Source organism: Agelaius phoeniceus, chromosome 24 (genome assembly GCF_051311805.1).
Source record: "Agelaius phoeniceus isolate bAgePho1 chromosome 24, bAgePho1.hap1, whole genome shotgun sequence".
Taxonomy (NCBI): domain Eukaryota; kingdom Metazoa; phylum Chordata; class Aves; order Passeriformes; family Icteridae; genus Agelaius; species Agelaius phoeniceus.
This window is the reverse complement of record NC_135288.1, coordinates 6,457,081-6,474,793: the sequence shown is the minus strand read 5'-3', so window position 1 is coordinate 6,474,793 and position 17,713 is coordinate 6,457,081. Positions and strand designations below refer to the sequence as shown.

Below are 17,713 nucleotides of genomic sequence, written 5' to 3'. Positions count from 1 at the left end.
TTAAACTGCCCTGGGTCAGGATTAAACTGCCCCAGGTCAGGATTAAACTGCCCTAAATTGGGATTAAACTGCCCCGGGTCAGGATTAAACTGCCCTAAATTGGGATTAAACTGCCCCGGGTCAGGATTAAACTGGCCTAGGTCAGGATTAAACTGCCCTAAATTGGGATTAAACTGCCCTGGGTCAGGATTAAACTGCCCCAGGTCAGGATTAAACTGGCCTGGGCTGCTCCAGGGTGTGCAGTGCATGAACTGAAATCTCCCTCCAGCTCTGCTGAGTCCTCCTGGCTCTGGGAGAGGCCCTTGAAGCTGGGACTGAAACTCAATGTTCTTCCAGCTCTGGGGTTGATAACAATATTTTTCTTTCAAGCCAGTGCTGCCTTGCTGGAGAAGAGCTCTTGGCTGGAGGTCTGGAGCCCCATTTCAAGGCAAGTTTTTCCTTCAAGATTCCCCTCTCCATCAGCATTTTCCTGTTCTCTGCAGGCTCTAAAAGAAACCGAGAACTCAGGCAGGGCTCAGTTGAGTTTCCCCCTTGGCTGTGATTGCAGCTCAAGCCACCAACAGGGCTGAATGTGCACCTGTGGAGCTCCAAATGCAGGATTTGTGCAGAGCCATGCACAGGCAGCGCTGCTGGGGAAGGAGGAGCCGTCCCTGGAAAGCAGCTGAGGGCAGCCAATTCCACAGGAGGGAGAGCTCGGGACCCTGGGATTCTGCTCTTCCTCCCCTCTGTAATTCTGTCCCTTCTTTCCTTGCCTGCCCCTCCTTATCCTGTCCTTTTCCTGGGGTCTGAGCCACTGCTGCACTTCTCTGCCCTTTTCCTGTTGGATTTCTTGGTGGTTTTTGGATTTTTGTGGTGGTTTGTCTTGGTAAGAATTGAAAATGTTCATGGAATTGCACACCCAGACTCCCTGGCCTTATTTCTCCTGAGCTGTTTGACAGCTCCAGGCCAGTTTGAGACTGAAAATATATGAAACTAATAAAACATTGCAGGCTTGATTATGAACTAGGGTGGAAAAAATTCCAATTCAAGCCTTTTTCATTATTAAAATTACAGGGCTTTTCTGAAACCCTTCGAGTGCCTCAGATGCCCCCAAGGGATTTTTACATGACCTTCCCCCTCCCTGGCATTCACTGGTGGAACTGGGGAGAATTCCTGCAGAATTCCTTTTCCTCTGAGAGGGCAGAACTGGGGCTGAGTTCACCCCACCTCAGGATGAGACAGAAAAGTGCAGCTGTCTCTGAAAACCTGAGGATTTCTGAGTGAGCTTTTTCAACTCTCTCTGAAAACCTGAGAATTTCTGAGTGAGATTTTTCAACTCTTTCTGAAAACCTTGAAATTTCTCAGTGAGCTTTTTCAACTCTCTCTGAAAACCAGAGAATTTCTGAGTGAGCTTTTCCTAAAAGCCCTGAATGGATTTGGAGATGCCTCAAAGAACCTCCCAGGCAAACCCTCCAAGCCTCTTTGGGACCCGAACCCAGCGTGACACCAGAATTAACCCAAGCCCAGCAGAAACTGCAGCTCCCAGCCAGGTTTCCTGCACGAGGGGCTGCTGTTTATTTCTGTGGGAGTTTCTCATCTCCCCGAGCAGTTTCCCAGCAGAGAGAGCCCAGCCTGCTCTCGTTTTTCACCCAGGGCAGCTGTGACAAATGACGTGGAGCATCCCCAGTGACACATTCCAAGGGGCTGATTCCTCTGGATTCCTCTTGCTGCCCTCTCCCCCGGTTTTATTTGAGGTTTTTTTCTCATTCCACGAAGCTGACAACTGCAGATTTGCCCTGTGTTGCTCACAGAGTTAAAGAGAAGAGTTCACGTCCAACCCCAGCTTGTTTCACTTTGCTGCTGCTCCTGGGCCAGCCCAAATTTCAGCTGCAGTAACACGATCCCACTTGGCAGAGCCTGAGAGAATCTTTGGCACATTGCAAAGAGGCTTAATGTAAAGTCTGCTTTTTTTTTTTTTTTTTTTTTTTCCTTTTAGAAAAATCTTTTTCTTTTTTCTTTTTTTTTCTTTTTTTTTAGGGCTTTTTGAAACTCCTCTGGTTGTGCACAGCTCTGGCAGCAGCTGCGGGGCTGCTCACAAATGCGAGCTCAAGGATCACAGATGCTTTCAGTGCAGGGAATGTCTTGAGTGCCTGTCCCAAAAAAAAAAAACCCAAATCCTCCAGAAAGCCCTGGAGAAGGAGATGGCCCGGGCCGAGCAGCTCCCTGCAGGCAGGAGGAGAAGCTCCCTGGGCCTGGAGCAGAAGAGGAGCAGGGGCTGCAGGACCTCGCTGGGGTTTTTGTGTCTGGTCCCTGTGCTGGCTTTGCTGGGAGCTGTGGAATTTCCAGCCGGAGCTGCAGTTCAGGAAATTCAGGTGAGGAGCAGGAGGAGGAGGAGGAGGAGGAGGAGGAGGAGGAGGGATCTGAGCCTCAGATGCCCGGGAGGGGAGGGGGGTGTCCAAGAGAGGTGCAGGTGTGCTCTGGATAGAGGCTGGAACCTAAATGTCTAAATGTCTAAATAGATAAACATCTAATCTAAATGGATAAATGTGTCTAATAGCTCTATAGATAAATATATCTAAATAGATCTATAGACAAATAGATCTAAACAGAACTGAATAGATCTCAAAATAGATCTTAATAGATCTCAAAATAGATCTTAATAGATAAATATCTTAATAGATAAATAGATCTCAATAGATCTATAGACAAATAGATCTAAATAGACTTCAATAGGTACAAATAGATCTCAATAGATAAATAGATCTCAATAGATCTATAGACAAATAGATGTAAACAGACTTCAATAGGTACAAATAGATCTAAATAGATAATGATCTAAATAGATAAATAGATCTCGATAGATCTATAGACAAATAGATCTAAACAGAGCTGAATAGATCTCAAAATAGATGTAAATAGATAAATATCTTAATAGATAAATGTCTAAATATCTAATCTCAATAGATAAATAGATCTCGATAGATCTATAGACAAATAGATCTAAACAAACCTAGATAAGTATCTAAACAGATAAATGACTATCTAATCTAAATAGATAAATAGATCTCGATATAGAGACAAATAGATCTAAGCAGATAAAGATCTAACTAGATGAATGTCTAAATATCTAATCTAATAAATAAATAAATAGATCTCAATAGATCTATAGACAAATAGATCTAAACAAACCTAGATAAGTATCTAAACAGATAAATGTCTGACTGTCTAATCTAAATAGATAAATAGATCTGGATATAGAGACAAATAGATCAAAGTAGATAAAGATCTAACTAGATAAATGTCTAAATGTCTAATTAAACTAATAAATAGATCTCAATAGGTCTGTGGACAAACAGATCTAAATAGATAAGTGTACAAACAGATAAATGTTTTAATGTCTGGTGTTTTAATTTAAAGAGAGCAGAGCCCGGGCAGGAGGGTTGGGCTCAGCCCTGCAGCTCCTTTGATCCAGCAGTGATTGATGCTCTGCTTTGGATTTCAAGCAGAAGTCACACATTATTTTAATTTTTTCCCTTTGTTTGTTCAGCCCTAATGGCTTGAAGCTTTTATTCTCAGTAGTTATAGAAAATAAAGTCATTTTTCTCCCCTGGGGCTGCAGTTTTCCCTGCAGCAGGAGGAGCCAGCAGGATCTTCCTGGCTGGAATTGTTCTCTGCTGGTGCCCAGGGAGCTGGGAGAGCTCAGGGTTCCCCCTGTGCTGGAATTTAATTATTTTCATTAAATATAAAATATAACGCATCAATATATAATATATCATCTATAATCTATAATCTATAATATATAATCTATAATATATAATCTATAATATATAATATATAATATATAATGTTTATATATAATGTTTTTATATAATGTTTTTATATAATGTATATTATAGATTATATAAATATAGTACAATATATTCTATATTCGATATTATAATATAGAATATCTTTTATAAAATATATATAATAGATAATCCATATTACATATTATCTATTATATGTATAATATATGTAATAGAATATATATTACCTATTACATTATATATAATGTATATAGTATATAATCGATAATGTATGATCTATAATATATAAAATATATAATATGCAATCTATAATATATGTAATATAAATCTAAAATATTAAATATAAAATGTAGAATAGTTATATATTAATATATTGATGTATAGAATATATATATAAAATATATAATACTTTCACAAAAGAACTGTCCTCACAAAGCTGCTGCTGGTCTCAGCTGCAGGAAAATCTGAAATTTCTCCTTGGAGGAGAGAAAAATGCTGAGATGTGGTCAGAAGAGAGGGAAATGGGGCTGTCAGCCATGGGCAGGAGAAGTTTTCCAGCCTTTCAAGCCATGGAAAGTTCCTGTGCTCTTCAGGCCCAGGTGACACCAGGGATGTGGTTTGGCCACTGCCTTGGTGCCTCTGGAGCCCAATTTTCAACGTTTTAGCCCCAAAAAAGGGGAGACAGAGCTGGAAAACTTCCCAGAACCCCACGTTGGGTCCCATTCATTTCCCTCCAGGTTCTAAAAGGCTTTTCCAGCTGGAGCCAGGCGTGTCACACACAATTCCAGGAGCCCTTGGGCTGTTCCATGCTTTAAAGGCACTCCAGGCTTTCCAGGGCTTCTCTTGGCTTTGAGGGCACTTCAGAGCTCTCTGAAAGAGCTCCCTGCACAAAGAGTTCCCTGTTTCAGTCATTTCTCAGATTTACAGCTGGGCAGTGATGGAGGAAATGAGAACTTTCCAGGCAGAGCTGCAGCACTTGCTGTGGCCAGGAGCCTCCTGAAGGCTCATTCCTGCTCTCCAAGAAGGAGAGGGGATGGTTGGGGATGGTTTGGGATGTTTTGGGCTGGTTTGGGATGTTTTGGGATGTTTTGGGGTGATGCAGGGCTGGTTTGGGATGATGCAGGGCTGGTTTGGGATGTTTTGGGCTGGTTTGGGCTGGTTTGGGATGTTTTGGGCTGGTTTGGGATGTTTTGAAATGATGCAGGGCTGTTTTGGGATGTTTTGGGATGATGCAGGGCTGTTTTGGGATGTTTTGGGCTGGTTTGGGCTGTTTTGGGATGTTTTGGGCTGGTTTGGGATGTTTTGAAATGATGCAGGGCTGTTTTGGGATGTTTTGGGATGATGCAGGGCTGGTTTGGGATGATGCAGGGCTGGTTTGGGATGTTTTGGGCTGGTTTGGGCTGGTCTGGGATGTTTTGGGGTGATGCAGGGCTGATCTGGGATGTTTTGGGCTGGTTTGGGCTGGTTTGGGATGTTTTGGGCTGGTTTGGGATGTTTTGGGCTGGTTTGGGCTGTTTTGGGATGATGCAGGGATGTTTTGGGATGATGCAGAGCTGGTTTGGGCTGGTTTGGGAAGTCTTGGGATGGTTTGGGCTGATCTGGGATGTTTTGGGATGATGCAGGGCTGGTTTGGGCTGATCTGGGATGTTTTGGGATGATGCAGAGCTGGTTTGGGATGTTTTGGGCTGGTTTGGGATGTTTTGGGCTGGTTTGGGATGTTTTGGGGTGATGCAGGGATGTTTTGGGATGTTTTGGAATGTTTTGGGGTGATGCAGGGCTGGTCTCATCCCTTGGATACCCCTCAGGTAGAGCCAGAGCTTCTCCCAGCCCCAGGTTCTGCTCCATGGAGGTTTTTATTCTGCCCTCTGAAGCCCCCCAGAACAGAGGCTTTAAGAGAATAAATTGGGATTTATTCAAGTCCTTCAAGAGGTGCCCCTTGGGCAGTGAAAAACCTCTGAGAGTTTTCAGAAACCTCTGGGTTTCCAGCCCAGGGTGGGTGATGGTCACAGGTTTTTCCCACAATTAAAATTTGGTCCATTTACATATCAGGGGTTAACCCTCCAATTACAGCTTCAGGTAATGAAGTCATTTACCCCAGTTCTCCCCCTGAAATTTAATTTTATTTATACTTTTCACAGCCTGAAGCTGTGGGGTGTCCTTGGATCTCAGGCCTGGAGGAATTGTTGTGTCTGACAAAATGTGAAAACACTGGCTAACACTTTATCATGAAATGTAGAGTCATGCAGTGCAGCATTTGAGAAATACAGGCTAAATAAATTAAATATAAAGGCTAAATCTTAAGGCATGGCCTGTCCTGGGTGTCCTGGAGCGTCTCCCAGCTCCTGTTTTGTCTTTAAGGAAGATGTGCCAGGCCCAGCTGTGCCCAGCCCGGCCCCTGCCCAGCGCAGCCGGCGCTACACCCTGACCCCCGGGCACCTCCGGTGGGACCACTTCAACCTCACCTACAAGTAAGGCCTGGGACAGCCCCGAAACCATCCTGGGGCCTTCTCCTGCTCTGAAACCATCCTGGGGCCTTCTCCTGCTCTGTCTGAAACCATCCTGGGGCCTTCTCCTGCTCTGAAACCATCCTGGGGCCTTCTCCTGCTCTGAAACCATCCTGGGGCCTTCTCCTGCTCTGTCTGAAACCATCCTGGGGCCTTCTCCTGCTCTGTCTGAAACCATCCTGGGGCCTTCTCCTGCTCTCAAACCATCCTGGGGCCTTCTCCTGCTCTGTCTGAAACCATCCTGGGGCCTTCTCCTGCTCTATCTGAAACCATCCTGGGGCCTTCTCCTGCTCTGAAACCATCCTGGGGCCTTCTCCTGCTCTGAAACCATCCTGAGGCCTTCTCCTGCTCTGAAACCATCCTGGGGCCTTCTCCTGCTCTGAAACCATCCTGGGGCCTTCTCCTGCTCTGAAACCATCCTGGGGCCTTCTCCTGCTCTGTCTGAAACCATCCTGGGGCCTTCTCCTGCTCTGTCTGAAACCATCCTGGGGCCTTCTCCTGCTCTGAAACCATCCTGGGACCTTCTCCTGCTCTGAAACCATCCTGGGGCCTTCTCCTGCTCTGTCTGAAACCATCCTGGGGCCTTCTCCTGCTCTGAAACCATCCTGGGGCCTTCTCCTGCTCTGTCTGAAACCATCCTGGGACCTTCTCCTGCTCTGAAACCATCCTGGGGCCTTCTCCTGCTCTATCTGAAACCATCCTGAGGCCTTCTCCTGCTCTGAAACCATCCTGGGGCCTTCTCCTGCTCTGAAACCATCCTGGGGCCTTCTCCTGCTCTGAAACCATCCTGGGGCCTTCTCCTGCTCTGAAACCATCCTGGGGCCTTCTCCTGCTCTGAAACCATCCTGGGGCCTTCTCCTGCTCTGTCTGAAACCATCCTGGGGCCTTCTCCTGCTCTGTCTGAAACCATCCTGGGGCCTTCTCCTGCTCTGTCTGAAACCATCCTGGGGCCTTCTCCTGCTCTGTCTGAAACCATCCTGGGGCCTTCTCCTGCTCTGAAACCATCCTGGGGCCTTCTCCTGCTCTGTCTGAAACCATCCTGGGGCCTTCTCCTGCTCTGAAACCATCCTGGGGCCTTCTCCTGCTCTGAAACCATCCTGGGGCCTTCTCGTGCTCTGAAACCATCCTGGGACCTTCTCCTGCTCTGTCTGAAACCATCCTGAGGCCTTCTCGTGCTCTGAAACCATCCTGAGGCCTTCTCGTGCTCTGAAACCATCCTGGGGCCTTCTCCTGCTCTGTCTGAAACCATCCTGGGATATTCTCCTGCTCTGTTTGAAATCATCCTGGGACCTTCTCCTGCTCTATCTAAAATCATCCTGGGGCCTTCTCCTGCTCCATCTGAAATCATCCTGGGACATTCTCCTGCTCTATCTAAAATCATCCTGGGGCCTGGATTCTCCTGCTCTGTCTGAAACCATCCTGGGATATTCTCCTGCTCTGTCCAGTGGCTTTGGGTCTTGGTCCTGTGGTTTTTGTAAGAATCTGCTGCTGGGGTCCTGTGGGGTCAGCAGCAGGTGGGGAAAACCACAGAGAATGAGAATTCACAGGTGGGGAAAGTCACAGGAGAACATGGAGTCAGATTCATCATTCCTCCCTGCCACCATGGGGCACCTGATAAACACCCCAGGTGTGCTGTGTGTCCCTGCTGTATAATATAAATATAAAATAATATAATGTGATATAATGTGATATAATATGATATAATATGATATAATATGATACGATATAATATAATATAATATAATATAATATAATATAATATAATATAATATAATATAATATAATATAATATAATATAATATAATATAATATAATATAATATAATATAATATAATATAATATAATATAATATAATATAATATAATATAATATAATATAATATAATATAATATAATATATATTCTGAGAGCATGGGGCCCGATGCACCATTGCACCCTGGTAAAGCCCCGGGTGTGTGTCTGTGTGTCCCTGTTATATAATATAATATAATATAATGTAATACAATACAATACAATATAATATAATATAATATATATTCTGAGAGCATGGGGCCCGATGCACCACTGCACCCTGGTAAAGCCCCGGGTGTGTCTGTGTGTCCCTGTTATACAATATAATATAATATAATATAATATAATATAATATAATATAATATAATATAATATAATATAATATAATATAATATAATATAATATCATATCATATCATATCATATCATATCATATCATATCATATCATATCATATAATATATATTCTGAGAGCATGGGGCCCGGTGCACCGCTCCTCCCTGCCCCTGGTAAAGCCCCGGGTGTGTGTCTGTGTGTCCCTGTTATACAATACAATACAATACAATACAATACAATATAATATAATATAAATTCTGAGAGCATGGGGCCCGATGCACCATTGCACCCTGGTAAAGCCCCGGGTGTGTGTCCGTGTGTCCTGCAGGATCCTGTCCTTCCCCAGGAACCTCCTGAGCCCCAGGGCCACGCGCCGGGGGCTGGCGGCCGCGTTCCGCATGTGGAGCGAGGTGTCCCCGTTCAGCTTCAGGGAGGTGCCCCGGCACCTGCCCAGCGACCTCAAAATCGGTGAGTGCCCCCCTGGGCCCTGCCCGGGGCCAGGGAGCTGAGGGTGGGGTCATTCCAGCAATTCCAGGCTCTAACGCAGGGGTTGGGAGGCAGGAGAGCCCTCCTGAGCTGAGTGAGCTCTTGCATAGGTTTTGGGGTGTCCTTTGCCTTTAGCCAGGCAAAGAAAAAGTGATTTTGTCTGCTCAAGGAAATATTAATGTCACAGTTAACACCTCTTGTGAAGCTTCAGGCATTTGCCAAGAATGAACCCTCAGATTCTGCTGCTGGGAAAGCCACAGGAGAATGAGAATAAGAATGAGAATGAGAATAAGAATAAGAAAGAATGAGAATAAGAATAAGAATGAGAATAAGAATAAGAATAAGAATGAGAATGAGAATAAGAATAAGAAAGAATGAGAATAAGAATAAAGAATAAGAAGCTTCAGGCATTTGCCAAGAATGAGCTCTCAAATTCTGCTGCTGGGAAAGCCACAGGAGAATAAGAATAAGAATGAATGAGAATAAGAATGAGAATAAGAATAAGAATAAAGAATAAGAATCCACAGGTGAGGAAAGCCACAGGAGAATGAGAGTAAGAATCTACAGGTGGGGAAAGCCATGGGAGAATAAGAATGTACAGGTGGGGAAAGCCACAGAACAAGAATCCACATTTTCTCATGGACATGAGAACATGGAGGTTTTTTGTGGATGACATTTTTGATGACATTTCTGTGGATGACAGATTTTTTGGTGGGGAATTTTAGGGATTGGTTGTTGGTTTGCTGTGATTTTTCTGCAATTGTTTTTTTGACTAATTTTTTGGGAGCACTAATTTTTATTTTTTTTTAATTGATGTACTCAGATGGGATTGTCAGTCTTTAAGGTCAGTTTTAAGGTGGTGAGTGCTACAGTGCTACGTCCAAGAAGTGGATGAAGTGTTTTGAGAACTTTTTGAGAATTTCCCTGTCTCCCCTGACCCCCAGAGGCACAGAAAACCCTCAGGCTGCTGCTTTTCCCCACAGGTTTCTACTCCATCAACCACACGGACTGCCTGGAGTCCCTGACCCACCACTGCTTCGATGGCACCACGGGGGAACTGGCCCACGCCTTCTTCCCTCCCCATGGGGAAATCCACTTTGATGACCACGAGTATTGGATCCTGGGCAACACCAGGTTCAGCTGGAAGAAAGGTGAGCACAGGGAGAGCGTGGAATAGCTGGGGTTTGGGTTTTAGCCTGGGATTTGGCTGAGCTGGGAAAGTGACAATAAGGAATAGTTGGGGTTTTATTGTGTGTGGGGTTGGAAGTTGTTGTTCCTCTGCCCTGAGCCCCAGCTGAGTGGTGGAAATTCCATCTCTCGCTGAAATGATTGGAATTAGTGAAATTATTGGATAGTTCAGCCTCATCCATCAGTTAAAATCCATGTGCTGGGTGCTGCCAAGAGGCTCGAGCTGGACTCCAGGCTGGGGAGGTCAAACAAGAGCCTCTTTCAGCCTGGAATCTTCCCAAGCCCGTTTCTGCAGCTCAGGGCTGTGGGAGCAGAGAGCAGGAAGCTGAGGAGGGTCAGTGGGTCAAACATTGCTGCCCAGAGCAGCTCTCCTGGAGCCTGGCACTGCTCTGGGAATTGGAACCACATGGAAATCATTGCCTGGATTTGGGCCCAAGGAGACACAGAGGAGCTGAACCTGGGGCAGTGTTGCCCATTCTGGTGCTGAAATTGATGCCTTGGGAAGGCTGAGCTGGAACAGGGGCTGGACAGAGTTAAAGAATAAAGCAGGGATTTATTAAAAGGCCTCAATGGATCCACCTTGGGCCTGGCCAGGGCTACACCCAAGATGAACCAAAATGGTCCCAAAATGCTCGACCGCTCGTGGGGTCTGTCACTTTTACAAGTTCTGCTCCATTTGCATATTGGAGTTAATTGTCCAATTATTCATAATTCATTCATAATTCATAATATTCAGCTTATGAAGTCCCACTCTGCTTGTTTTTCTCTCTCCAGCCCACGGGGTTTGTGCTCCTGGGCTGAGATTTGGATCATTTGTCCTTGGTCCCCAGCTGGAGCAGGAATTGTTTTGTCTCCCTGCTCTGTGTACAGAGCTCAGCATCCCATAATGTGAACCCAGACCCACAAACTAAAGCAGCTCAGAACCTGAAAAACAGAAAATCTAAAACCTGAGGCATCAGCACAGAATGAGAAAAATAGAAAATCTAAAACCTGAGGCATCAGCACAGAATCTGGAAAATAGCAAAGCCAAAACCTGAGGCATCAATTTGAGCACAGGTTGTTCATCAGTGCCATCATTGTGGGGAGTCACTGCTCAGTTTTTGGGTCCAACCTCTGGGCCCAATATATAAATCTTTATATTATATATATATATATATATATATATATATATATATGAAATATAATATTATAATATTATTATATATATAATATTATTATATATAATAATATTATATTGTTATATATTATTATAATATATTATATATCTATATTATATAATATTATATATAGATATATATATTTATATATATTATATATATAAATATATAAAGATATATTATATCTTTATATATTTATACAATATATAAACTTTATATAAATATATAAAGTTATATCTCTAAGTTATATCTAAAGAAGGAATTGTTTTGTCTCCCTGCTCTGTGCACAGAGCTCACCATCCTATAATGTAAAACCCAGACCCACACACTAAAGCAGCTCAGAACCTGAAAACCAGAAAATCCAAAACCTGAGGCATCAGCACAGAATCTGGAAAACAGAAAATCCAAAACCTGAGTGAGGCATCAGTACAGAACCTGAACAATAGAAAGCTAAAGCCGAGGCATCCAAGCCTTCCTCTGGTTCCAGAGCAGGCAGAGCTGCTGCCAAAGCTGCAGTGCAGCCCAGTCCCAGGTGGTTTCCTCTCCCCAGGGGTGTGGCTGACGGACCTGGTGCACGTGGCTGCCCACGAGATCGGACACGCCCTGGGCCTCATGCACTCGCTGAACCCCAGCGCGCTCATGCACATCAACGCCACCCTGACGGGCAGGAAGAGCATTTCCCAGGATGAGGTGTGGGGGATCCACAGGCTCTACGGTGAGACACCCCCTCCATCCCTGCCCTTTTTGCCTCAGGTGCCAGCTGGGTGCTGTGGAGCAGTGGTGGTGTCGCATCCCAGCCCGGGCTCCTGTATCGTGGGTATTGAAATGGTGGGGAGGATTCCATTGCTATCAGAAGGCTGATTAATGAATAATTTTATTATTCTATATTATATTACATTACATCTAAACTCAATCTGCCAAGCACTCAACTGCCCAGAATCTTGTGGCTGTCACCCAACAGTCCCCACACACACACACACACAGACCTGGTCCTGACAGGCCAAGGAACAAAACTCCATCACTGTGGGTGAACAATCTCCACACTGCATTCTGCTTTGGCACAAACACGGGCACAGCAAATGCTAACAATTGTTTTTCCTTTCTCTGAGGTTCAGAGAATGTGAATCTCAGGAATATTCTTGGTGTTAGGAAAATTAAGCCACAAACAGCAGAGGTTTATGTCCAAAAAGGAGACAGAGGAGCCCTTGTACTTTATTCCAATAAAGGGAGAGGCCATGGGGCATCCCCTGGGATCTCTAAAATTTTTGGAGGATGCAGCCTCCTTTTTATCCCAATTTCCAGCCACATTTCCCTTCTCTCTTTCCCCATTTCTGAGGTACTTGAGAGGTACAGACTTCCTGATACACCTGATACCAAAGATTCCCTTTAATGTTTGACCCTCCCTTTAATTTTTAATTCTTATGGAATTTAGGGGTTTTTCCCCATTTCTGAGGTACTTGAGAGGTTCAGACTTCCTGATCCCAAAGATTTCCCTCTAATGTATAACCCTCCCTTTTCATTTTTAATTCTTATAGAATTTAGAATTGTTTCTTTCATCTCTCAACGTCTAATTTCATTTATCAGCAAACCTAAAGTTTATTTCTAAAAGCAAATATCTCTTTCCATTCATCAATGAGCGGAATCCCTCCCATTGTTTCTTTTATCCCCCAGAGCTGGTTTTTTATCCACCAGCAGCTGGTTTGGGAAGACAAACCCACCTTTCCTCTCATGGGGAATCGCTCTGCCTTGCTTTTCTCTGTGGATTGTGGTGTCACTCCTGCTTTGGAGCCCTCCCCATCCCAGCTCCTCCTGGTCCCTTCTGACGTTTCACCTCCAGCTGATTGTTCAGCCTCCCTGACAGCTCCTCTGCTCCTCTCCAGGCTGCAAGGACAGGGTGTTCATGTGCCCGGCGTGGGCGAGGAGGGGATTCTGTGAGGAGCGCAGGAAGCTGATGAAGAAGCACTGCCCGGCCACCTGCGACTTCTGCTACGGTACCGGGGCTGCCCTGGGGCTGGGGAGGGGGAAATGCACAGGGAGGGGGGAAAATGCACAGGGAGGGGGGAAAATGCACAGGGAGGGGGGAAAATGCACAGGGAGGGGGGAAAATACACAGGGAGGGGGGGAAAATACACAGGGAGGGGGGGAAATGCACAGGGAGGAGGGAAAAGTGCAAAGGGACGGGGGAAAATGCACAGGGAGAGGGAAAAATGCACAGGGAGGGGGGAAAATGCACAGGAAGAGGGAAAAGTGCAAAGGGAGGAGGTAAAATGCACAGAGAGGGGGTAAAAGTGCAAAGTGCACAGAGAGGGGATAAAAGTGCACAGGGAAGAGGGAAAAGTGCAAAGGGAGGAGGGAAAAGTGCACAGGGAGAGGGAAAAATGCACAGGGAGGGGGTTAAAGTGACAGGTAGGAGGTAAAAGTGCAAAGGGAGGGGGTAAAAGTGCACAGGGAAGAGGGAAAAGTGCAAAGGGGAGAGTGAAAAGTGCACAGGGAGGAGGTAAAATGCACAGGGAGGGGGTAAAATGCACAGGGAGGGGGTAAAATGCACAGGGAAGAGGGAAAAGTGCAAAGGGAGGAGGTGAAAGTGGGGCTGGGACAGGCAAAATCTTCATTTCGTACCAGGGATCAGTGACACAAAGGATCCAGCTCCAAGCAGCACAACACAACAGGGATGGAGTTTTGTACATCTGAGTGCAGATCCAGGCCTGGAATGAGGAATAATCCAGCATTTCTGGAGTGGAACATGAAATTCCTCTCTGGAATTTAATTCCTCTCTTCAGCTGAGGCAGGGATAGCAAGGCAGAGAGAGAGGGGCTGCAGGGATGGGGCAGAAACAGGACAGAAACAGCCCCAGCACAGCACAGGACAGAAAGGTGATTAGTACAGGGTGTTAATCACCTTCTCCAGCCCCAGCTCATGGGTCCAGGTAAGGAACTAATGCAGGGCAAGTTGCTGCAGCTGTGGCAGATAAATTGAGTTCAGATAAAAAATGCTGGAATAAAAAAAGGAATAAAAAAATGGAATAAAAAATATTCCTTAGGATGTCCTGGATAACCACTGCATCTTCAGCACAGGGGGTTTTGGGGTTTTTTGGGGCCACATTAATGAAAGGTGCAATTGGATCATTACAAACCCAGATATTCCCAGATATTCCATACACTGGACTGTTCACATCCTCTTCCACAGCTGTGCAAGGGACCAGATGATTTTTATTACACCACAAAATTTTTATCTTTGCACATCAGTCGTGTTCTCTGTCCACCCAAGAACCGCTCAGGAAGAGGAGGCGCTTTTCAATTTATGCTTTTAAAGCTCCTTAAATTGTGATTTTCTGAAAGGGTTTTGGGGGGATAAAGCTCCTTCACTGCTGCCATTTCCTCCTCTCCCTGCACAGAATTCCCATTTCCAACGGTGCCCCCCACTCTGCCCCCTCCAAGGACCAAAACCAAGACAGTGTCTGAGGGCAGGAACGTCACCTTCCGCTGCGGGCAGAAAATCATCCACAAAAAAGGCAAAGTCCAGTAAGTGCTGTCCTCATCCAGGCCCTAGGAAACTGCAGGTGCCAAAAAATCCAGGAGGAAAAATCAGAAAAAAGGGTGAAGAAGAATGGAGTTTATAATCTGGAGCTCAAGGAGGATAAAATCCAAAATATATATATTTATTTCTTTATATAAATATATATATTTTATATATAACACAAAGCTATTTCCTACTATCAAACTGAATTCCCTGGCTTGAATATTTATATTCTTTAAATTCTGCAAAATAGTTATTAAAATGTTATATATATATATATGTGTGTGTGTGTGTATATATATATATATATGTATATATATAATATATATAATTATATAATTATATAATATATAGTATAATAAATATCTATAAATATAATACCAATAAATGTATAGTAATAGAAATAGATATAGACATAATAATTATGTCTATATATACTATATATTATAATATAAAACTGAATTCCCTGGCTTGAATATTTATATTCTTTAAATTCTGCAAAAGTTATTAAAATGTTATATATATATAATATGTAGTATAATAAATATCTATAAATATAATAACAATAAATGTATAGTAATAGAAATAGATATAGCCATAATAATTATATAGTACATATTTTATATATTTTATACGTATTTATATTTTTATAATTTTATTTTTAGTATTTTAATATTTCTACAATTTTCTATTTTTTTAAAATATTAATATTTATATTCTTTATATTCTGAAAAACCTGTAAAATTGAAGTTTACCCTTTCAGGTTTTAATTAGTTGGTTGTTACTGAAGTATGAACAGGTTCTGGATGGATCTAAAATTTAGGTTGGCTCAAATCCACGAGGACCCAAATTCCCATCAACTTTCAGAGATTCAAACTCCAGAATCACTCATGATTATGTCCTGATTATCCACCTGAAATAAAGAGTAAAACTCAACTGTGTTTTGCTAAAGACTCTGCTCTACACTTATTCAGCAACATTTATGAGTAGAAATAACTAATATTAGTAGAAATAAATAATAATATTTCTATTAGTAGAAATAACTAATATTAGTAGAAATAAATAATAATATTTCTATTAGTAGAAATAACTAATATTCCTATTTCACTTCCATTCTTTTTCTTCTGCCAGCTGGTATAAAGATAAGGAACTTCTGGAATATTCCTACCCAGGTTATTTATCCCTAAATGAAGACCACATGAGCATCATTGCAAACGCCATCAATGAAGGAACTTACACTTGCATAGTGAAGAAAAAAGAAAGAATCCTGACTACTTATTCCTGGAGAATCAGACTGAAGCACTGAGCCAGCCCTGGATTCAGCTCCTGCTCCTGTTTCCAGCTGGTTTTTTGGCATTTTAGATTTAATCTCCAATAGTGCAACTGAATTCTTCAGCAGCTGCTTTGGTACCTTGGGCTAAGCAGCCTCTGGGACTGGTCACTGGAATGTCAAACTCCTCCAGATTCCTTCGAATGATAAAGAATTTATCAACTATTTGCTGTACAGAGAATTAAAAACGTTTTTTTTTGTAAGAAAAGCGTCAGGTGGAGCTGTGTGAACTGCTGCAAACCAGGAGCAGACTCTGCCCAGCCCCTGGGACAGTGGATGGCAGGAAAAGGACAAATTGAACACTCTGAGTGTTCTCCTGCCATTTGTACAGAACAAATGACACTGCTAAGCCTTAATATCACTTTTCTTTCACTGCTCAGGAGGATGAGGGTCACACAAACCCTGCTTTGCTCCTCCTTCCAACACCTTCAGTTCAAGGGCCCACAGAGCAGCTCTTCCCCCAGGTGGGTTCCTGTGGTTTGAGGGTTTTCCTCTTACCCCAAGAGCCATTTCTGGCTCAAGAGTTTGGTCCTTGAGGGGTTTGAGCTGCTCAGTTTGGTCCTTGAGGGGACAGCACTGCCCAGTTTGGTAATTAAGGGTCTGCATTGCTCAGTTTGGTAATTAAGGGTCTGCACTGCCCAGTTTGGTAATTAAGGGGTCTGAGGTGCTCAGAGTTTGGTCCTTGAGGGGGCAGCACTGCCCAGTTTGGTAATTAAGGGGTTTGAGGTGCTCAGTTTGGTCCTTGAGGCATCTGCACTGCCCAGTTTGGTAATTAAGAGTCTTCATTGCTCAGTTTGGTAATTAAGGGGTCTGAGCTGCTCAGGTTTTGGTCCTTGAGGGGGCAGCACTGCCCAGTTTGGTAATTAAGGGTCTGCATTGCTCAGAGTTTGGTTCTTGAGGGGTCTGCACTGCTCTGTTTGGTAATTCAGAGTCTGCATTGCTCAGTTTGGTTCTTGAGGGCTCTGCACTGCCCAGTTTGGTAATGAAGGGCTCTGAGCTGCCCAGTTTGGTCCTTGAGGGCTCTGAGCCTGGAGCCCCATGGGCCTGGGGTGATTTCCTCCCTCAGGAGGAGGGGACAGAGCCCCATGCAATGCCCCATGCAATGCCTCAGTGCCCCTTGCAGTGCCCATGCAATGCCCCATGCAATGCTCCATGCAATGCCCCATGCAGTGCCCATGCAATGCCCCATGCAATGCTCCATGCAATGCCCCATGCAGTGCCCATGCAATGCCCCATGCAATGCCCATGCAGTGCCTCAGTGCCCATGCAGTGCCCCATGCAGTGCCCATGCAATGCCCCATGCAGTGCCCATGCAATGCCCCATGCAATGCTCCATGCAATGCCCCATGCAGTGCCCATGCAATGCCCCATGCAATGCCCATGCAGTGCCTCAGTGCCCATGCAGTGCCCCATGCAGTGCCCATGCAATGCCCCATGCAGTGCCCATGCAATGCCCCATGCAATGCTCCATGCAATGCTCCATGCAGTGCCCATGCAGTGCCCCATGCAGTGCCCATGCTGTGCCCTTGCAGCTGGAGAGGAGCCAGGGCAGGGAAGCTGGGAAGGAGCAGCTCCACGTCATGGCCAAACCATGCACTGAGGTCAGGCTTGAATCCTCCACAG

At 44.4% G+C, this 17,713-nt stretch overlaps 1 protein-coding gene across 1 annotated transcript; it reads left to right on the top strand.

The window, feature by feature from the left end:
• The first annotated feature begins 145 nt into the window (after positions 1-145).
• MMP23B (matrix metallopeptidase 23B) lies at positions 146-16,801 on the top strand. Its single transcript, XM_054647773.2, has 9 exons — positions 146-427; positions 2,017-2,351; positions 6,144-6,253; positions 8,742-8,881; positions 9,883-10,050; positions 11,795-11,959; positions 13,125-13,235; positions 14,639-14,765; positions 15,892-16,801. The coding sequence occupies exons 2-9, from the start codon at positions 2,181-2,183 to the stop codon at positions 16,064-16,066; spliced, it is 1,167 nt and encodes a 388-aa protein (XP_054503748.2). The 5' UTR covers positions 146-427; positions 2,017-2,180; the 3' UTR covers positions 16,067-16,801.
• The last annotated feature ends 912 nt before the right edge of the window (positions 16,802-17,713 follow it).

What these genes read in the sequence shown, in the direction of transcription:
- MMP23B (XM_054647773.2), top strand. Translation starts at nt 2,181, where the DNA reads ATGGCCCGGGCCGAGCAGCTCCCTGCAGGCAGGAGGAGAAGCTCCCTG. An exon ending in GCCCAGCGACCTCAAAATCG is followed by an intron (nt 8,882 to 9,882) that starts GTGAGTGCCCCC and finishes TTTTCCCCACAG; the next exon opens with GTTTCTACTCCATCAACCAC. An exon ending in GGGGATCCACAGGCTCTACG is followed by an intron (nt 11,960 to 13,124) that starts GTGAGACACCCC and finishes GCTCCTCTCCAG; the next exon opens with GCTGCAAGGACAGGGTGTTC.